A 23,665-nucleotide genomic window follows, 5' to 3' on the forward strand; every position below is an offset into this window, starting at 1 on the left:
TCAAACAAGGTGAAGTCCATAATATTTGTAAAATCATGCAGCTCTCAATTTAAGCGAACGAACTCGGCGAAAGTTTTACAGTAATGCAAGAAGGAATAAGTGCAAGTTATATAAGTTAGTCTTTCAAGTGCTGTCTTTTACTTTGTCTGAACTCTTTGTTTAAAAAGTTACATTTTTTCTGAATTAAAAGTAACTGAGAGTATATTTGAAATTCAAATTTAATTTCAATATTTTTCATTTAATAAACTCAGTCATTGCCAATTTTATTAAAACTATCAAAAAATCCGTTTCGAGATCACTCTGTATCAATAAAAACTAATATTTATTCTGTTGATAGTTTGTCAGAGTGTCAACTCATTTTGCTCTTGGTATTTGTTGGTATAATGACGACTATTGAAGACCGGTCGCAATTTTGAAAATATAAAGTATAAAAAATAATCCGAACTGCAGCAGGAACTATCTATTGTAAGGCCAGCCCACTGTCACTTCGGTTTGATAATCCGTTGAGCTATTTGGATAGTTCATGTTCGTGACTAGCATGTTGATGTTAATAGTTTTCCACCTACCTATCAGATAAGTGGAAAACCATAGCCGTCAGTATTATCAGCTATAATATTAAAAAAAAACAGTAGGTCATCGAAGAAATCTGAAGGATCAACATTAGCATGGACTTTTCCCATCTAGACGATTTTTTGTGGACTATCAAACATAACGGTTCCGAGCCGCTTGTGATCAGTGGCTTCATACTCTGACGTCATAGATTGGTCACTCACCAGTAAAGTTGACTTTCCTCAGATATCGCAGCAGGTCGGCGCCGCTAGCGGGTCGCATTGCCTCGCACAGGCCGGGCCGGCCTCCGCACACCTCGCCGTGCATGTCCCTGGAGGAAAAGGCTTTATCAGAAACGGGCTAATAAATCTATACTAATAATATGAATGCGAAAGTAAGTCTGTCTGTTACCTTTTCACGGCTGAACCGATCACGATGAATTATTGGTAAATAGGACCTTACAGCCAAACATAGGGTACTTTTTACCCTAAAATAATAATTAAAAGCGGGTTAAATAGTGGTTGAAAGTTTGTATGGAAAGTCTTTTATTTATAGAGTTTTATTTTTAAATCATAAATCATAAAATTCATCAATGTTTATTAATCATAAAAAATACAAAATATAATGTAGTTTAAGAGTTTAAATAATTCTACCCCTAAAGTGGTGAAATAGAGGTTGCAGATTTACATTGATTTCCACGCGGACGAAGTCGCAGGCGTTCGCTAGTACAACGAACATGGAGTTGCACTTTACTGCAGTCTTGCTTTTTTTTTCAGTCTGAGCCGATAGCTCCCTGCGAAACCACTACGGCGTCACCGGGGGGGTTGGGCGAGCGCAGAAGCATCGCCTGATGAGACCCGAAGGCTGAAAGATAGAGGACGGAACGGCTCTCTAAGGGCGTCTCCTATGAGACTCGGACCTCGGCTTAGAGGGCCATTCTGGAGGAGGTAACCGTGACCTGTGCAGTCTTGCAATCGTAGCTTAGTTTTGGCTGTATTCTTATTAACCTAATAGCACTTGGTAGCAATCATAAACTAGCGCTTGGCTGAAATCTTAGTTTAGCGCTTGGCTGCAATCTCAGCCTATAGCGTTTGGCTGCTTTCACGCCTGGTGGCAGTCATGTAACTGAATTAATCTGTACTGTAATAATCTGGGCTTGAATTAACAACTTAATTTTATTCTATTTTAAATAGTGTGTCTATGTCTAGAGGGCGTCATATACTAATAACTGTGAGGACACAAACTATTATCAATCTATGGACACCTTACTATGAAACAAATTATGATAATCAGCTTAGAAGATTGTAGGGCACCCTGAACTCATAAATATTAGATAAAAATACCGGTGCTGTAGTGTGTACAACAAAATTACCTAAACTACCATAAACCCAGTTTAGAGGAGTGTGGAGTAATTAGTTCATTTGTTAGACCGAGCGTTGGGTTTCGCTCTGGGTTAATGGTCCCGTTAATTATACGCACAATACTTAAAATAATGGTTAATTAATTAACCCGTTAATTAGTCCTTTACGGTTCTCCGGTAATGTAGCTGACGCCACACGAAATAATTCCAATATAAGTTCATTCGTAACAATATATACCCGTACAATACAAGAGGTCTCGCGGGTACACGTGTAGTTCCCGTTTCCGTGGGGATAAAATATAGCCTATGACACTCATAAATAACTTGGCTTTCTATCGGTAAAAGAACTTTCAAAATCAGTTTAAGTTCAGTAGATCTAGAGATCCCTACTACTCCCGAAGGTAATGGAAAATTGTGTAATAGGTATATTTAATATTATGAAAATCTTGTAACAATGCATAGGTACTCGTAACAATGTACGTTCTCATCTCTAAAACCTAAAATGGAGGTTAGTAATTTCACATATTATGTATAGCTTTGTTGTCGAGATCGGTAATTATATTTTATTTCAAAATTCAAAATTCATTTATCTCAAGTAGGCTCAATTTACAAGCACTTTTGATACTTCAGTTGACTATTTGTAAAGATTCTATCACCGTATTACAATTTCTTATAGTTTTAATTCCTGTGTGAAAGTGGAAGCTGATCCAACGGCCTGTTCATTTATGTTTATAGGTAAATATTTTTATTATCAGAGTTCAAACACCTAGAGCAAGTCTACTTTAAATAAATAAACTTTTAATTTTTGCAGATACACAAAATAACCACTGAACAAACAAGGTTGAAACTACTTAGTTTTAGTTAATGAAATTTGTTAACTATATAAACGTAATATCACACCGTTTTGTATATTATAATGTTAGTTTTAGTGCGGTGCCATTAAAACTAACACCTAAACAGTTCGGTGTGAAATACAAACTGTAATTAAGAACCGTGCAAACTATTTCAGGTAAAACAGGGTGAAGCGGGTAAACCTAACGTAGGTTAACGAAAGGTAAACGAAGGGTAAACGTGTTCGTAGCTAGGGAGCACGTGCGGTAAGCTCTCGGATTTAAAGTGCGTACGTGACGTCACATGTGGAACTTTGCGTTGCGGAAATTATTTAGTGATCGCGGATTTTCACAATCGAAATAGTCTAGGAGCAGTCGGATCATCGTCATTTTACAAGAGAGTAGCTTATGCAGCTCGGTTTCGCCCACGTGGTTCCCGTTCCCGTAAAAATACGGGAATAATATATAGCCTATAGCCTTCCTCGATAAATGGGCTATCTAACACAGAAATATTTTTTTAAATCGAGCCAGTAGTTCCTGAGATTAGCGCGTTCAAACAAACAAACTCATCAGCTTTATAATATTAGTATAGATTAAATTTTGTTCGCCCGTTCTTTTACTGTAGGTATGTATGTGATGTGCTTGTTTATACGATATGTATATGTGGTGATAATAGTAGGCAACTATGGAGCTTGGACCATAGTGGCTTAAAGAGCAGATTACGGAGGTCCGGAACTTCTAAACAGAAAAATTCAAGTAAAATCTCTGTCTTTAAAATTATCTAAAACAGCACAGATATGTTTCAGTTTGAAGGATATAGTTGCCGATAAAATAACTGGCGCATAAGGCTCATCAAGGTACGCTGTTGCGGCTTGTGGGGTTGTCATCGCATTCGCAGGACTTGACTAGACTATACCGGTGTCAAATGATACTACGGTAAACATTACAAATAGCTACCGCAATCATCCAAACTTTCAGTCTTTTTAAAATGTAGTAGGTATGTCTGGCTCTTGTTCTATAAAGATATAAATTAACTGCGTTAAAAAAACAAATATATTTTTTTATTCTTTACAAGTTAGCCCTTGACTACAATCTCACCGTGACTACAAAGTTGGAAACGGGCTAACTTGTTCGGTGGAGGATGAAAATCCACACCCCTTTGGCCCTTTCGGTATCTATACGGCATCGTACCGGAACGCCATATCGCTTGGCGGTACGTTTTTGCCGGTAGGGTAGCCACGGCTAGCCACGGCTGAAACCTCAATCGGCTCAGCCGGGGATCGAACCCAGAACCTCCGTCTTGTGATTCCACCGTACATACTTGCACTGCGCCACGGAGGCCATCAAAATCATCATCATCATCTTTATAGAATGCTTCATAATAGAAGTACTTCTACCTTCACACAGGAAGTAAAACTATAAGAAATTGTAATGTTGTCATCAATTGTAAATTATTGTATGATTTTTTTTTAAAAGAGCAACTTGCATTGCCGGTTTCTTTTTAGCAGAACCTGCCTTCCGAACCGGTGGTAGAATCTTTACAAATAGTCAACTGACGTATCAAAATTGCTTAAAACTGAACCTACTTGAAATAAATGTTTTTGATTTTTTTGAATTTTAAAGAAGTCTTTGTGTAATGAATTATCATTTATTTATGTCAATAGATCACCAAAATAGCCATTTTTCGAATTAAACAAAATATTAACAGATATCACAGGCAAAGGCTAGGGCAAATGTTAGTTAAAGATGTAACTAATTAAGTCAGTGTATTTTGTTATGCTAACATTAAGTTACCTTAATACACAAGTGTCATAAACATTCACCGCAAGTAGAGATAGGAGTTTTCAGAGGCGGCAATTTAATTATTCCGCACAGAACAGTAACAGCGACTGTGAAATGGTAGATGTGGAACTTCGCTGATATTAATAGGAGGAGGCGCAATTAACGTGGTTGCCTCCGCTTCAAGATAATCGCTATGAAATATATAAACGGCTGGATTCAAATGAAATTGCTTGCAACCCAAATGTAACGTAAAACTGGCTACAATGTATACCAGAGATGTTACCGGAATAGGAAATATATTTCAAAGAATGTGCGCAGGCGCTATTGGAGATTGTACCACCGTCACCATATTTTTACCATCGTACCAAGTTTTCAAACCCTGACAGCCCAGTGGATATGACCTCTGCCTTCGATTCGGAGGCCGTAGGCTCGAATCCGGGGCTTGTATCTCCAACTTTTCAGTTATATGCATTTTATGAAATTAAATATCACGTGTCTTAAACAGTGAAGAAAAAATATCGTGAGGAAACCTGCATACTTGAGAACTTTCTCAATTCTGTAGGTCTGTGAAGTCTGCCAATCTACATTGGGCCAGCGTGGTGGACTAAGGTCTAACCCCATTCATTCTGAGAGTAGAGTGGTGCTCAAGAGTGAGCCGAATATGGGTTGTTAATGATGATGACCAAGTTTTTACCAAGACTCCGCGGGTAGGTTTACATCCCTATGTCATTGACATCCCTAGAATTTTTACGAAGCGATTTTTAAATGGTTTCTTTGTTTCGTTTTATAATTCTTACAATAGAGATGATGACAGTTTATTAAATTGTGTATAAATTGTATGCTAATAGTAAAGCAATTTTGTAAGAGTAACAGGGTATATGCGACCATTACTTTCTGAGCTACAGAGATTTAAAGGGTCTGATTTGAGCCGCTTCCACGGATCCCTGAAAAACGCCCCATACAAAATGGTACGAATTAATGAAGTAGTAGGTACATAATGATCGTTAGATTTGTATGAGCGTTCAAACAAAATTACTAATATCTTTGTTATTTGTGCGTCTATGTTTATAGTTCAAATATTAAAAAATGTCACATTTAATGTAAGGACGCTAAAGCTGTATGAATTTTCATTTAATTACGATAAAAGATTTTTATTAGATTTTGAAATTTTTTATCTTATTTATTTTGTAAATATCCAGTCAATATTTGTTTTTATGTATAATATAGTTAACATTGACCTTATTTACCCGAATGTATCATGAAAATCAATATATTCAAACCTAGTCATCATCCCCATTTGGGCATCTTTTAAACAAGAGTGAATAGACAATCTTTTAGGCAATCTTTTTGACGGCCTCCGTGGCGCAGTGGTATGCGCGGTGGATTTACAAGACGGAGGTCCTGGGTTCGATCCCCGGCTGGGCCGATTGAGATTTTTTTAATTTGTCCAGGTCTGGCTGGTGGGAGGCTTCGGCCGTGGCTAGTTACCACCCCACCGGCAAAGGCGTACCGCCAAGCGATTTAGCGTTCCGGTATGATGCCGTGTAGAAACCGAAAGGGGTGTGGATTTTCATCCTCCTCCTAACAAGTTAGCCCGCTTCCATCTTAGACTGCATCATCACTTATCATCAGGTGAGATTGTAGTCAAGGGCTAACTTGTAGAGAATAAAAAAAAAAAAAAAGCGCCTGCTACCTTAGGCCATACTTACACTTATTATCAGGTGAGATCGTGATCAAGCGCGAGCTTATTTCATATAAAAAATTCATCCTCTTACCATCTTCCGTCATTAGGTTCAAACGGACCAACACAGAGACTTATATAGATGGTTTATGTTGGAATGTTTACTCCGAGTGGTCGACGGGTTAAATTGATTTCCCATGCAAGCGCGTTGTAGAGCTCAACGGTGATCAGGAGCAGTGTTAAGAGACATGCTCTTAATCCCGGCTCAGCTTACACTTACACCGCCTACAGGCTACATGACAGATACTACTCAGGGATTAAAGAGGACAATGCGATAGATTATCTATCTATATCTATCTAATTTATACGATCATCGTCTATAAAGGTTCATTTCTAGTGATATCTCTGCAAGGCCATCTATAAAGCATAAGTTATTCTTTCTTAAGATAATCTAACATGGTTATGGTTTCAATCAAATGACGGTTATTTATGTTATTTTTTGAAATAACGACTTCTTTTAAAAATACATTGTTGACGTAATTTCTAAGAAATAACCTCATAACTCGCAAAATAAAAAAAAATCATTACGACTTGATGTAGTGGCTTCACGGTTTTCATCGTATACCGAGACACGTATTACATAACTAGCGGACGCCTGCGACTTCGTCCGCCCTTAGACCTCCCTAATCCGGCCCTCTAGCAAAATTCGTTATTAGCGGACATCTACCAACTGTAAAGTATACGTCAAGTAGTTTTCGAGACTTCATGATGAAATGTCTATTTAGAAAATTTGCATTTCAGGAAAATGTTAAAACATGATAATACAGAAACAAGTTATGTCAAGATATTTCAGAAAAACAAACTTGAATACAAAAATATTGAAGACTAGCGGACGCCCGCGACTTTGTCCATCCTTAGATCTCCCTAATCCGACCCTCTAGCAAAATCCGTTCTTAGCGGACATTTACCAACTATAAACTACCTCCCTACCAAATTTCAGCTTTGTACTTCAATCGGTTACCCTGCGGGTCCACTCCGTAAGCCACTAGACCGACGAGGCTTTTGTGCAGAAAGTGGAAGTTATTCATGTCTTTGGCTGGTTAATTATGTTATTGGCAATTAGACGGGGTCAAGTTAGACCAACAGGTGTAGCGAACAGCTGCATATATCACCTGTAATTGCGATCGGGGGAGCGCCCCTAATTGCGTGCCAACAGAGCGCGCGCTGGTAAGTGGCCGCGCGAGTCATCAATTACTGCAAACTACCCTCACTCTGTTCCCCGTGTCGGGGCGAGTTCCGATGTTATTAACTGTTTCTTAAGTTGGCGGTGAAGCAAACTAACGCGACGACGGCCGCGTAAATCTGACGGCTTATTTGGACGGGTCACGCTACGTGGTGTGATAACACAAATTAGGAACCGACCACACTTAAGATAGATACAATTTTTTAAATTTAAATAAAACAATAGCTTGTGATAGCCAAAACCTCATGATTACCTCCTAAAATAGTAAGACGTGAGATTTGATTGTTTGTACGTTTGCATTTTATAGGCTCTAAAACTCCTAAGTCGAGGGGAGTTTAAGGGAACAGAAACAACGCGTGTGAAAACCACGTGACATCTGCTAGTTTTATTTATAAACTAAAAGTTTGTCAACAGATGCTCCTACAAATAGGTAAGTATGTAATATGATGTTTGGTTTGTGCTGGCTCAGGAAGGTTTTAAGGGTCCAGAACTTAAACCATACAAGTATCAAGCGCATTTTATATAGTTACTAGCGGACGCCCGCGACTACGTCCGCGTGGAATTTAGTTTTTCACAAATCCCGCGGGAACCATGGATTTTTCCGGGGGTGAAATGTGTTAATCCAGAGTAAAATCTATTTCAATTTCAAATTTTAGCCAAATCGCGTCAGTAGTAGTGGCGTTATAGAGCAACAAACATACATCCATACAAACTTTCGCGTTTATAATATTAGTAGAAGAGGATAGGAATTTTCAGTTCATTTCAGACCTTCTTAAATTACTATTCATGATATTAACGAAATATATTTTCTTAACATAGGTAAAACTTCAACATTTATTCAAATAAAAATTGTTTTTCTGAAATATCTCGGATATTCATAACTTCTTTCGGTATTATCATGTTTTACCATTTTCCTGAAATGCAAATTTTCTAAATAGACATTTTAATAACGGTATCCGGTTGGATATACTAATTATAAAAACAAAGGAGGGGTTAACGGAAATTTCATGCATGAAAATATAATGTGAATATCATGGAGATGCTCGTACGTACCGCTGTGGCGCGGGGTTGGGAAGATTAACAACGGGATTGGGGCGCTTTTTTGACGTTATCTAATATCTACACTAATATTATTAAGAGGTAAATTTTGTGAGTTTGTGAGATAGTAGGGGTAACCTTTCTCTTTCTCTCTTTCTTTTTCTCGGATCTACTGAACCTAGTTTAAGAATCAAACCGCTTAGTACGCGCCAAGGGATGTTTACAATGTAACGGTGCAAAGTACTGCGATGCCTAGCAGTCCAAAGAAACATGAATGATGAATTAGACGATATAGTTTCTTAGCACACTCTCCAAAATATATCATGTACAAAAGACAAACAGGCCACTTTTCGGCGATGCTGCATTCGTCATTATCAGCCTATATTAATGGCCCGGCCAGGCCTTCCTTCCTATTTATAATTTATTAAGAAAGAAAATACTGAAAAAATGATAGAAAAAAAGAATATAGACCATTACAAGTTTCACATATAGTATAAAATAGCAATCTCGCAGGGAAAGCATATACAAAATTAATGAAATTCGTTAATTCATTTAAATAATATTAAATTCATTAAACACTGGTATAGGTTAATGATAGATAATGACCGGGGCCGACAGCTTAATGTGCTCTGCGAGGCACGGGGGAGTTACATCACCAACTTCAGACTGAATGAATACTTAGTATCTCATAGTCCCACCCATTCGAACTCAGGACTTCGTGGTCTAGAACCACATAGACTAACCATTAGACAAACGCATCTGCCTAGACGCTCCAATGGCATACAGTATTTCATGGCTGGTAATTCCCGTGCTACCCTCAGCACACTGCGGCGGGGTAGCGCTCTGTAATTGCCGCTGTCAGAGCCAGCGCTAACGAATACAATTAGGGTATTCGAGGCGTATTCCTAATTCAATTTCAAAATTAGAATCGGATTCGCCTGCTGGGTGCACACTCACCTGGATTTTTCGGCAAAATCCCGTTTTAACCTGTTGAAACCTTTGGAACTATATATTTACACACGAGTATGCCACTATTTGGATTGACTAACAATTCATTTTATTCTAGTAGCGTTCTTCTATTGCAGGAAAACTGTTTACTATTGGATGTGGTGGTAAGTAGTGAGTGGTAGTAAGTATAAGTTGACAGCACTAACGCTTGTGTTGTGTAACGTAAAGCAACGTTTCAACACAGCAGAAACGCGTTAGAGTTTGTCGGGACAATCGTAGGAATTACATGTAGCTCTCGTTTTATTTTCATCCATTTGCTGCATTTCAGAGTTTTATTGCTTAACGTAGAATGCATTTTATTCAATATAGTTCTGTAAAGGTGCACAAGTGAAGTGAAGGTTGAACAAGAGTGTTTTTAATGCGATTTTCTCGGCGGACTCTAGCAAAAGTTTTAGTGAGGTTGCTTTCGCCTTACTAAAGTATGACATGACTTAAATATGACTGACTGACTGCCAACGATGGCCGACGGAATATATTTGACTCAAAAGGGAAAATTACTTGATAAAAATTATAACTTGATGACTAGATAAATGTATGCAAAGCCAAATTGATAAAAAAAAGAAACGCGTTATTGAAATAGACGAGACGCATGATACCGCGTTTATCAAAAAAACTCTTGCAGGCAGATGAAACCTTAATAGATTCCCGATGCTTCTCCAATTTTACAGACAAACGCACCCGTCATGCGCTTGTACACCTTATTACTGCATCCAAAGCAGTAATAAGGTGTACAAGTATAATCTTGAGTGAAGTCCCGGACTTGTGACCGATGGACGTAGGGTTAAAGACGTCTGATAAAACTAATTAAAACTCCCCCTCTCCGCTAAAGTCATTCTCTCCGCCTATTCCAAAATAATTCAAAAACAAAAGCTGTGGACTAACGCCTCGATAAGAATGAGCCAGTCACTTATGTCGCCAGCACTCGACCTCCCACGACTTTCCACCTAACTCACGGAACACTTTGTACTATCTCTCGGTCTAATAACTCCGCGCCCGACACATGCAAAGGCGTATTGCAGTCGACCAATAGCGGGCGGATGTGGACAGACAGACACACAGCAATTCACTCAACAGCCCCGACTGGCGAGTGCAACAGAGAGTGCAGTATTTATCACCGGCTACAGACCATTTGTCACACTGTTGACAGCGGTGGTATTGTTGCGCGCGAAAAATTTACGGTCCAGCTTTGGCTTTTATTCCGCATTCCGTGTGTCGGAAAGTGAAATTGAATTTGCGGAAACTTCTTGACATGTTCCCCGTCCGATATTTTAATTAAAGGACTAACCTTTTTTAACATTTTGTTAGTATATTCTAATTTATACAAAAACAGCTGTGAAGAAGAGTTATTTCTATAGTTAAGCTTAGTTTACTAGTACTTTTGAATCGAGAAGTTTGTCTATAAGTAATCTCCTTTTCAAAGAAGAAACATCTTTTCAGAAGACATATTCTAATGGGAAGAGCCGAGAAGAAACTCAGAAGTTTACAATATAAGTTACAACGTGTCTCTAGGTTCGAAAAGAAGCTACTAACTCCGATACTACCAGTTTCAGATTAAAACTTAGGTAAAATTCGCTTAACACTGCATGCATGCGTGCATTCACTTAACATGGCTACATTAACCTGGCTATCAAACACCAAATATACACAATACAAACATCATTCGAGCCAGATGTCAAATTATTCCGCACGAGCTGTACGTATTATTTTTGCTAGGTTTTTGTCATTTTTTGCGTAATAGTAAAACAATTTATTAGTTTTTATTGAAAATTAATTTCAGTTACATTATTGAATTATTTGATGTAATAATTCACCAGTATCCTATAATATAATATTCTATAACGATGTCTTTATAACTCGATAATGTATTTCGAGTTCGACTATCTTTCATTGTCCACGTTATGGTGTTAGGCAGGGAGATAGAGACTACACTACCGAGTTATAAAAACATCATCACAGAATCCTACAGTACGTCATATTGAATGGTTTCATGATATCGTAAAGCTCGCTATACATGCTACACAGTGGAGACACTGTAGCGGGTGTTACAAACGTCGATAAAGGCTTAAAGATCGCCCGCACTCGGGATATCGTTTAAGAGAATGACCGCCTTGTGCCAACAGTAATCCATAAGGTAACTCGTATTTATGTGACGGACGTACCTATATACAATACATATGAAAATACAGGCACAAGGGCGACGCTAATTTTATTTTTTATTCAATAACAAGTTAGCCAGCAACTGCGATCTCACCTGGGGTGGGATTCCGCTATTTTATACTCGTCGATGTAATCGTATATAAAAAGTATTATTGGAATTTGTACTTTTATATGGGATGCCAAAAATGAAATGTCACTAACAACGCCATGGAAATGAGCGATGTCACATCGCTGTAACTTTACAGAATGCAGGGTATGATGTTAAGTGAATGATGCAATCTAGCGGGCTTACTTGAAAGTGACAAGTTTATTATAACCAATACAGTTCTACGGGACATCGTACCGTAACGCTAAATCGGTTGGGTGGTAACTAGCTACGACCTACCTCTATCACCAGACGAGGGAGGTGGTCACAAATAAATACTCAGTTAAAATAAAAACATGATGATGGGAGTCTATAGTATGACTATTTATTTATTTATTTATTTGATCCACCAGTGACTGTTACAGCATTTACACAATTACAGTCTAAAAACACAAACACAATGCTCTGCACAATCAATTCAAAGCTATGAGCCCATTTTCGATTAAATATGTCTTACTTCAAAATAGTTTGGGGACACCTACTGTATAGATAGATATACTGCAGAATTGCACATACTTATACAAACTAAAAAATACACTTTACTACGCTATAGAGCATTTCATAAGTACAGTCATAAATACGCTCCAAATCTTAACCCTCTTTTGAGAGTTCGTTCATGATAAATCCATTTCTAATCGATTAGGAGAAAAAGTAAGGCGTAGAGACTTGAGAATAAGGTACCGTTTGCGAGAACCCTCAAACGGTCGATGAAAGTGAAAAGATTAATGGCCAAAGTCTTTTGAAAAGGGTCGATAAGCTCCAAAGCGCGCTGAAGTTTGAAATTTCACCATTCGCTAAGTGATCCGGTAGCCACGATTTTTCTGGAAATAAAGATTAGCTTCTACCTGCTTACCTTAAAAATTATGATACCACTCTAAAATCAAAGTTGCTTTTTACTTTTATTTGTTTTCTTTATTTCAGTGGATATGACCTTGGACTTCGATTCGGAGGGCGTAGGCTCAAATCCGACCCGGAGCACCTCCAACTTTTCAGGTTTTTTAAGAAATTAAATATCACGTGTCCCAAACGGTGAAGGAAAACATCGTGAGGAAACCTGCATAACTGATAATTTTCTTAATTCTCAGTTATGTGCTTGGATCGGAACGGTATAGTTACTGGTTGAAAGGTATGCGACGAGTATGAGTAGGATATTTTTTATGGCACTCAACATCACAGGTGGATCGTCTGTTTATCACGGCCACGACCATATCTAGTCGATGCCCGTGGTCGCAAAAGATACGTTTTGCTTGCGGCCAGATTTGCGGCACGACCACAAACATAGAACTAGTGCGCGAACGCTCTTAGCAAAGTATATTTATTTTGGGATTTAACAAACTTGACTAAACAAAAGCCACAAAGCGGTAGCTTAGCGTTTTCTGTTCTGTACATTGCGCTAGTACAATAATAAAATAAAATCGATATTTTTTGATCTTCTTTTCCCACGCTTAGAGTAAGCCGTAAGTGAGTGCGTTACAAAAAGTGTAATGAGGTGGCGCGAACGGAAGTTGAAAGGGAGAGCTGAAGAAGTACTACTTCAAGTCGCGTGGTCTAAGCACATCGTCTTTTTAACCGACTTAAAAAATATAGAAAATAAAGGTTTCTCAATTCGTCAATTTTTTTATTTTTTTAAGCAACTCCGGAAATTGTAGTTCTAATAAGAATTGATGTTAGTATACATGTGTATACACCTCAGATTCCAAATTGAAGTACAACTCAAAAGCTTGTAAATAGCGGCTCACGCTAAAACGACATAATCCCTAATCTCTTAATAATGTCTACAAAATGGATACAAATAGAATGTCTTCATCAAGCATTCCATTTGATTCTCGGATTGGAATTACATATAAATAGAATATTCCTGCGCTAATGAAGCGTGTACTGTAGCTGTTTGTGTATTCATACCTCGTAAATGGATACTTGATGCTCCTGTGCTTTCAAGCCGCGTTTTGCTGTATAATGGTAGGCGTCCACTTATCCGCATCGCACATAACGGACGCATCGCATCAAACGGATTTATAATTTTACAGTAGATAAAATCCGTTCTATGCGATCCGTAAGATGTGAATCAGTGAACACACTTGTATGACTTTCTATACAAAGAATACTACAATCCGTTTGATGAGATGCGTCTGATTCGTACGACGCGGATCTGTGGACGCCTACCTTAAAGGCTAAGTTTTACAGCTCAAATGCTAGCTACAGTTTCTCTGACATATTTCACTGAGGCGGCAAGCTTGTTTTCTAGATCGTTGTCTTCAAAGAAACATGCTCCTATGCTTTCTGCAATTTATCAATTAATAGATATTTTATTGGTTCAACTTATAGAAAATTAAAAGTTAAAAGTTAAATCCACCGTTCATATACCTACCTACGGGACTGTAATTATAATAATTGAAAACATGGATTATAAAAGAATTACATTTTCTGAAAATTCGATACTGAATATTTTAGATGTTTGTGGAAATTTTAGACTTAAGACTTGTTGACCAATTCTTCAGAGAAATAAACATTATTTTGCACAAAAAATTCAAAAGAAAATTTCCAAGAATTTTACAAAGACGCTTTTATTTTCATTAACGCGATCCGAACGTTTCAATTTTCATAGAAATAATCCACGTCTCAGTTGATTCTCTCTGAGCTATTCCTTTAAGCTTTATTTAACTAGTTTATTAAACGGTTCTTTAGACTTTCTACATAACCTCAATTGCTAACCTGTGTTAAATACCGTTTTAGAAATTAAACGCGGCTACAGAAATAATATGAAATGCTGTGACGAGCCAACTTTATTTTGAAATAAATTAAAAATTTCATTCTTAAACGACTTTCGAAAGTTCTCGTTTTAACTCAGTTTGATGGCGACATTACATACTTACACAAATAGAGAATAATCTCACCGCCATTTATTATTTCCAACAAATTTATTCACGTGGAGACGATTTAGAGCGAACGTTTCTTTCACACAAATTACAGTTAGTGTTGTATTCAGAAATACGCAATTAGCGTCGAGACGACATGCACTAAATGTTGCCAACCTCATTAATGTGAAGAGATTCGCGTCGCGTGTTGCCTCCACCATAAAGGTTACAACACACTTGGCACTCGGAAAGGGATCGTAACCGTAACTCGTCGTCAATCAGGCGTCGATTCGGCTACGGCTACGCGATGCCGCACTTACGGTGCCGTATAAACGGGTGAGAGTGGCGCGCACGAAAAGACGTAAACGCGGCGACCTTGTTCGAGGCAAGGCAATTACATTACGATTCCGATCCTTTTTGGATATGTGTGCGTGTTCCTTATTACGGTGGAGTTACGAGCGAACGACGTTCTAGGAAATGTTAATGGCACTTCGTAATTTTACATTTTTGAAATACGATGGTACCACTGTCATTATTTTTATGTTAATATGACGTACATAAGCCATGAAAAGATTGCAGCAGAAAATCAAAGATTTTTATAATAACCTAATAAATAAAATCGATTTAATAACCGAGAATAATTACTATAAACATTTTCCAATGAAAGGACAACGCCACTTGGAGCTCCCAAAAGATCGTCTACTTCAGACGCTGATGACTCTACAATATTCAATTGTAAAGTATGTATTTTAATATTTTTTATTGAGTGCTGCTTGAACATGCTTTTTGTTCATTATTTTTAATGATTTTCCGCAAAATAGCGCCTTACATTCAACAAATGAAAAGAGAGATTTAGGAGTACAACGTATTTTGCAATAATTTGTTATAGTTTATCATTATGTACTTGTCAAAACGATTTATTTTATTTACGTGTTATTTCATAATAGCCCGCGGCTTTGTTCGCTTGAATACACTTCACAAATCCCGCAGGAACCTTGGATTTTACCAGGATAAAAGTAGTGTGCTGTTCCAAGGTCCCATTTATAGTTGTACCAAAATTCAACTAAATCAGTTTGGCCATCAAAAGATAACAGACAGACTTACTTTCACGTTTATAGTATTAGTACCTACGCCCTACGGATATGGATTTCCGTGACTTTTGCCGAAATCCACCTATCAACAACAAACAACAAACTTTCGCATTTAAAATACATAATTTAATAGTAAAAGAGTATTCCTTACGACGTGACGTTTGAGAACAGAGCTAGTTGCGTCCAGAACAATAACCATTTATTACTTCCACGTAATACGTGCATGCGACGAAAGTTTACGGAAATTAATTGAATTAATTTTATTACATACGAATACCTCTCATGCGTGATTTAATGTTGAATTTTTAAACCGCCATTAAAAACGTTGAACTAAAAACGTCGTTTGTACGTAAATTGCGGCATGCAAATCGTAACAAATATATTCCGTGACTTTTCTACATATTTCTTTTGAAATATAGTCCCTGATTCTGTGTTCCGGTGAGATTTATAGGCTTTTGTTTAGTTTGTCGTGTACGTTGCACGTGATTAGTGTTCTCGGGTACACTAAATTAAGTTGACAGCTCGCAAGGGCCACTGACCCGAGCGTAACTTGTTTTCCTGTTAATTAGGAATGTATTTCCTTGCGTAAAATAACCGAAGACTTTCATTGTCTTGGTATATACTTGGCTTTCCGACTTTAACTTAAACTAATGATATATTTAGCACTGTTGGTTTAATGACAGGGAATAAGTACGATTTCTACTCGTAATTTGAGACAGTTTAGAATTTGATATTTTCTAAATTGGTTCAAATCCAGTCAGGTCGGCTTTGTCTCTCTAGGAGTATTACTACTCTACCTATAATTATTCTAATATTTTTGTTACACCAGTTTTGGTTACAGTTTTCAATGCCTCTGTTACTTTTGTTGATTCAAGCTCTTAAATTGCCAGTCTATTTACTATAAGCACATTTATAAATTTCTTAATTGCCGTTATGTTACAACTTCTATTTCCGTAAGTTTTCTATTAATTGTTGCTTATTTTTCTTGGAAAATGATATTAAACAATAAAACAATTCAAATATAATCAAATCTTTCGGCATAAAATTCAAATACCCAAAAAACACTATATATAATGATTTTATCTCAGTGTTAAATGAAACTGTTGGTACAAACTGACAGTGCACACAATGGCCTGTCATAATCTGCAAGATTAGTTGCCGGCGATGAGTCAGCAACCCTTTTCAAGATGAAACTCGACCATTTGTCGCCACCCTCCGTACCTACGCCACGGGATCAAGGTTGCCCTTTCAAATCCCCTTAAACTCTGCTCAAACGCGCTCATCAATTTACTTTATTACAATATTTTGTCTTTCATACAGATTGTTTTGAAACATTTTGTCTTATTAATCCCACGTCTTTGTTGTTAGAGGTAACTAGCCACCTGTGCCTATTATATCATCAAACCTGAGCCAATTTGGAAAATATAAAATCTATGTAACCATGATGCCCAGATAACTTAAGCAAGTCAAAAACCAAAAGTAGTGTAAGCATCAGAACACTCTTTGCATAATATTCATCCTGGTATATCTGGCCTTACACTATTTAACTCTCCAGCTATCTAGATTTCTGTAATCTAGGAAGTTACACGATGAATATAACAATCTCTCTTTTCTTATTCTACAGTTTTACAGAAGATATAAAAGTAAATAATATTTTACAAAACTTTTGAACATAATATCTCGTTTACGACAAAAGCCTATAAATTCCGCATCAGGCAGGCTGTTATACTAATGAAAATATTTAGCCTATCGCGGTGATTCATCGTTGTTTCGCTCACGAACAAACATTAAATAGAAATAGGAACAAAATTTTGCATCAGCAAAGAGTTTGTGTTTTGTTTCGCGAATGTACCTATTTATTAAGTCTTTGCCAAGTGTTGACAAAACTTTCGTTTAATTCAATATTAAAGACGGTCGGGACTTCGTCCGCCCTTAGACTTCCTTAATCCAACGATGTCGCAAAATTCATTCTTATCATACGTCTACTACTCAAGCGGTTTCGATATTTCGTGATGAGTAATAAACATATCACTACATAGTATAAAAACCAAGTCGCTTTCTCTGTCCCTATATTCCTATGTATGCTTAAATCTTTAAAACCCCGCAACGGATTTTGATGCGGTTTTGTTTAATAGATAAAGCAATTAAAGGGGAAGGTATAAATGTTTAACTAGCCACCCACCCCGGCTTCGCACAGGTGCAATGCTGATACTAAATACACTACAGAAAAACTGTGAACGTTGTATGTAAACGATTTGGCTGAAATTTAGAATGGAAATAGATTTCACTCTGGATTAACACATAGGCTTTTCATCCCGGAAAAATCCATGGTTCCCGTGGGTGAAAAACTGAATTCCAAACGAAGTTGCGGGCTTCCGCTAGTTTAAAAATATATTTTTTCAGCACGTGAATGAAATTATACTTAATCTCTCTTAGATCTCATTTTATACTTATAATAATATTATAAAAAAATTACAAATAAGAATTTTATTCAAGCGCAACTGCGTAATATATCCCATTACTCAATTTAAATATTAAATATCTGATATCTCGACTTGACTCGACTCGAGACGAAGGTTCGTATCAAGGTGACATATAGAAAAGGACCTCTTTTTTATGCTGGAGACATCTCTGACACAACCTATTTCTCAAAAGCGTATACAGGATGAATTTTTAAGACTTATCCGACGGCCCAAATCAGATCTACAGGGAAATGTGAAAAATACGCAAAGGTTGCTTTTGGTCCGGATTAAAACATTTATATGCACGACTACAGTTTAGCTATTGAAAGAAGAGAATGAAATCGCTTGGCATATTGAAAAACAAACATAAATGATTATTGAAAAACTCATATATGTAAAAACTATTTGTAACAAAAATTAAACTGCAAGTATCAAACTCAGTAATTTCAGTATTTCCACTATAATATTGGAAGTGCCCCCAGACTTTCTTTAAAATTTATCAGGAGATTTCAGTCCCAACTTTCATTAGCCAAATTCTAGACGTGCGTTTATAAAACTTTACATATAAAGTTTTAAATTTTCATGTTAACCTTAATTAACTAATTACAACACTGTAAAACATTTATCTATAAATCTTTACTAATATTTTATAGAGTTAAAGTTTGTGAGGTTTAGGAGATAATCTCTGGATCTACTGAACCAATTTTAAAAAATCTTTTACCAATAGTAAGTCACGTTATTTGTGAGTGTTATTAGCTATACTTTATCCCCGTATTCTCATGGAAACGGAGACTACGCGAGTAAAACCGTGGAGCGAATGTTAGTTATTTATAAAAAATATGAGGTAGTAAAACATTTGCAATAAAAATAACTGCGTTACTTTTTTAGTGCCATTATTGGGATTTAATATCACCCTTTTACATCCCCGCCATTTGCTGAGATTTATTATTCAATAAAGTGGTGGATGGAATAGATGTGCGATTTCAATTTCATGTATAACTACAATTTTGGTGTATTGGACACTGCATGAGCTGCCGTGATAGCCCAGTGGATATGACCTCTGCTTTCAATTCAGGCGCTAATAAATTACGAAGTTATGATGTAACAAACATTAAAAAATATATACGCATCAAATTGAGAACCTCCTGCTTTTTTTGAAGTCAGTTAAAAAAATTCAAAATTTCATAGCCCAATCTTCCCCCCGTCTTCGAATCACGAGGGTGTTGAACCCTCGTGATTCGAAGACGCACAGGCTAAGCACTGAACCAATGAGGCATTTATTATTTAGTATGTATTATTGTATATGTTGCAGTAATTATGTATTTTTAAATATTAAATTAATTATTATACAACGTTCTACGCTCTAATAAGCACATCAACAAAACATTGCTGAGAATTCCTGCTGGAAGCTAGAGCTGGAAACTGAAAAAGTAGGTACAATAAAAAAATATTCAACAAAATAAAATATTATATTTCAAAAAAATAATCTTACATTTGTCGACGTTGTAACTCATTATGAAAAAATCTTTTTGAAGTAAAAAGTCTATTTTTATTTAACCGAAGCACGTTTTGTACATCTATTAGTTAAACCTCGCGGTTTAATGTGCGTTTATTTATATTTTTCAACAAGGTAATTCAAAATCAGACCCTTTAAAATACATTTTAATTCTTACTTGGGAACTCTACTATAAAATGTTTACAAATCAAAACTCATGTTTTCATATAGTTTCATGATGTTCGGTTGAATATTAGGGCTTAAACTCTCTACAAGATAGGTACAAGTGTTGTGTGTACTTAAGATTACATCACATAAGTGTCCCTAAATTATTTATAAATTATTTTAAGATACAAATTGCTGCTGAGAAAATAATTTTCAGAATTTTTGGAACCCGCATTAATTAGATAAATATTCTTTTTGTTTCACTCCCTTGTCTACAACTTAAACATAGACAATACAGTGAAAGTGTTCAAAACAGCCAATAAAAACACCTGGAATGGAATTAATATCCGGTGTAGGCTGTCAATGTCATTTAAAAACGTCAAATGTCAATAAGACACAAGGTAAAAAGAAACATTAAATCGTAGACAGAAAAGCATTTAACAAAAAAATCCTTATATTGCTTTAAAAACTAAAAACGAACGCTACTACGCGAAGTACGCTACTAAGTGAGTTACAAGCATGTTGCCATGATAAAAATTCTTAATTAATGTTTTCAGCTAATGAAAAAAATACATTTTACTTAATTAATTAAAAAAATGCGAGTTTTTATTATTAGATTAGATAGATTTTTTTTTATTTTGGGTTTTAAGCCTTATAATTTTGTGTTCTTGTAAGATAAAAATAATTTGTTTAGCTTAGTTGACACTCGGAATAAAGGCCCAGCCTCCATACAAAATTGGGACATGTCCTTTATCTAAAGGCATAGAATTGTTTGTTACATACACGTTTTGCTAATCCTATTCTCCTACACTTGTGCAGTTCCAGTTTCATGATTATTATAAAGCGTATTACAAAAATAAAGTATACTTATTCTGTGGTACCGAAATTATACCTCTCCCAAATCTATACGTCTTTCGCCATACAAAACCTTTATCTCAACAAATCTCCCGTAATAAAGAGTAGTGGCTATAACACGTGCTAACTCTCGGCTATTTATATTGCCTTGATAATACATGAGGAGAAAGGAAAATAAAAGAAATGGCCGCTTGGCAAGTGTTTAGGTGGCATATACACTGGCACTTCTTTTGTAGAAAATACATTTTATTTTAGTGTTTAGTACGATAGACTTTTTATTTTGAACTAACATGTAATAATTGTATATCCCTGGAATCTGAAGGAACTGACCACCATGGAAGTATTATGATGAGTTTATTTATATGCTAGCAGTCGCTCGTGACTTCGTCCGAAAAAAAAAACAATTTGATATTAAAGATAAATATATGTCGGAGAGTTAGATAATATTAGCGCCATCTTACATTAATTAGAGTAACTAATTTAATAGCGATATCTGTTAGAAAGTTATCTGTCAGTTGTTCGTCTGTGGACATCTGTCAGTTGACGATCTCTGAGAAAGCGCGACGCGGTATTTCTCAGGTTTATTCAGTTGAACACTTGAGTTAGTTCGAGACGGTTCGGTAGTGAGTCAGTGGTGAGTTAATAATAGTAGTAAGGCCATTACATTGTAAGTTACTTGGCTGGGAAGCCAACACGAGTGGTTAAGGGGAGCGTTTACATGTTGTAAAAGGATCCTTTAACCCTGCTACTAGCGGTTGCCAGCCCGTAATTCCGTGCGTGCTTGACTACCCGCCCTATGATAGTTAGTCCTGGTTACATCTGATAGTATCAGCGCTATACTTGATCAGTATTGTAGTTAGAGGGTAGAACTGTATTAGTAAGTTAAGCGTTCGTTCCGGTAATGATCGATAGTGTTACTTTGTGTATTTTGCCATCCCTGACATAAAGCGTAGAACCTAGCTGAGACATACCACGATATCCCGATATTCAGGCCCGTGTGATTTAGTCTTCCTCCGCTAATCAGAAGTGGAAATTAGTCTTTCCACGTCATATATATGCCATCGTGAAGTTTTTGTATATCTATATAAGAGGAATATCCCGTTATGAATTGTTTGTTAAATCTTGAAGGGATTAGGCAGCGTTTTCAATGAAATGTTTAATCCGCTTAAGCGTAGCTTAACTGCTTTACATTCTGTGCTTCTAACGATCTATCGTCTTACTGAAACTGATTAACAAAAAAACTTACAAACAAATTATTTATTTACCTTTTTATGGCCATGATACATTTTCTATCTATTGGTGACAATCGCCAAATCTTTTCAGTAGTTTTGAATTTATCGCGAATAGATAGATTGACATTACCAAGGAGAGGGGTTTTATAGAATGAACAATGTATAGATTATCGGGGAATTCTTCAACAAACAAACTGTTGCTTTTTCGTAATGTATGTTATGTCAAAGCCTCAATAGAGCAACGGTAAATGCCGAAAATTCCTGGGTTCGAACTCCGTCCACTGGACTATTGTTCTAACTCTCGTAAAACAGATTTTCCGAATAATTGGAGGGAAAATATTAGTCATACTGATAATGTGTCAAATGTTCAAATATTGGTAGAATCTTTACAAATAGTCAACTGACGTGTCAAAAGTGCTTGTAAACTGAGCCTACTTGAAATAAATGATTTTTGATTTGATTTGATATTCTTTAAAAAATAGCTACTTATTTTATTCTATAAGCTGGACAAAAACAAGTCAAAAAGCTCTTTCACTTCACTCAACTTCTTTGCAACTCACAACGCAAGGCTTCCAAAGACATTTTTGTCAAAAGAAAAAATAACCCAATAGACAAAATATAATAGATATCATGAAATATGAGTACATAATATTACCTTGTTCGTACAAAGCCAATAAATTTCTTCTCTGTAAGTCATTTATGTGAGCAAAACTGATTCTATCAGGAAAGATGGCACAGTATTGGGTCTAAGCCGCGGTATCGCGTAATAAATTACCCTATTTTGTTATTTAAATCCCGTCCCTAGCGGCTTAGGTCATTACCTGCCACAGATGGAATAGGACGAAACAAGATCTGACATTGCTCTTTTAGATATTACGAACTTATTAGCTGATTGATGTACCTATATAACAATTGAGAATATGTAAATCGATTCAGTTTTGTTTCTCATACATTTATTATGTACTAAAATGACATAGAATGATGAAGTTTTTAATACAATGGGAATGATGACTAGGTTTGAATATATTGATTTTTATAATAAATTCGTGTAAATAAGGTAAATGTTAACTAATTTATACATAAAAAGCAAAGATTGACTGGATATTTACAAAATAAATAAGATTATAAAATTTCAAAATCTATTAAAAATCTTTTATCGTAATTAGATGAATGTTGGGGAGGGATTAATCATAATAAATTAAAAGCCCTCCGTCGATTTAGTGGACTGTATATTCATGTTCTGGGATCTTTACAATGGTTCGGGGGTTAGGGGTTCTTGGTTCAGGATATTCAGGGTTTCTTGGATCTTGAGGTTCGTGGTTCGTGGTTCGTGGTTCTTGGTTCCGGATCTTGTAGACTTCACACTCTTAGGTTCAGGGTTCTTGATCGGTTCACTGTTCGAGCGGAAGTGATTTTTCATCACTGGGGGCTCGATTTATATACAATTCCCCCGTCCGGCACTGCGGTCAGTTAGACCGAACGGGAGAGGGGCGGTCGCGGGGGCTGAGAGACGTACGGGGAGCGGGGGCGTCAGCGGTCGACCAATCAGCGTTAGTCACCACTGACGCCGCACGGGGAATGTAGCTCCTGTCCGTAACATCTCTCCCCTCAGCGATGCTTCCGCGTAGCTCTTCTTTTCCACGTTCAGGACAGCGAGCTTCTGGTCCAATAAAGTGCTGCTTCTTCGAACTCAGGTACTTGTACTTGTATATCCTGA

The 23,665-nt window shown here is 36.7% G+C and overlaps 1 protein-coding gene across 1 annotated transcript in view; it reads right to left on the reverse strand.

The window, feature by feature from the left end:
* LOC112047710 (metabotropic glutamate receptor 2-like) overlaps window positions 1–23,665 on the reverse strand; it is a 211,920-nt gene that overhangs the window by 31,112 nt on the left and 157,143 nt on the right. Inside the window, exon 10 of the mRNA XM_052885408.1 lies at window positions 774–880. Within this exon, the coding sequence (XP_052741368.1) occupies window positions 774–880 (107 nt within the window). The remainder of the gene's footprint in view (window positions 1–773; window positions 881–23,665) is intronic.

Source organism: Bicyclus anynana, chromosome 14 (genome assembly GCF_947172395.1).
Source record: "Bicyclus anynana chromosome 14, ilBicAnyn1.1, whole genome shotgun sequence".
Classification (NCBI taxonomy): Eukaryota; Metazoa; Arthropoda; class Insecta; order Lepidoptera; family Nymphalidae; genus Bicyclus; species Bicyclus anynana.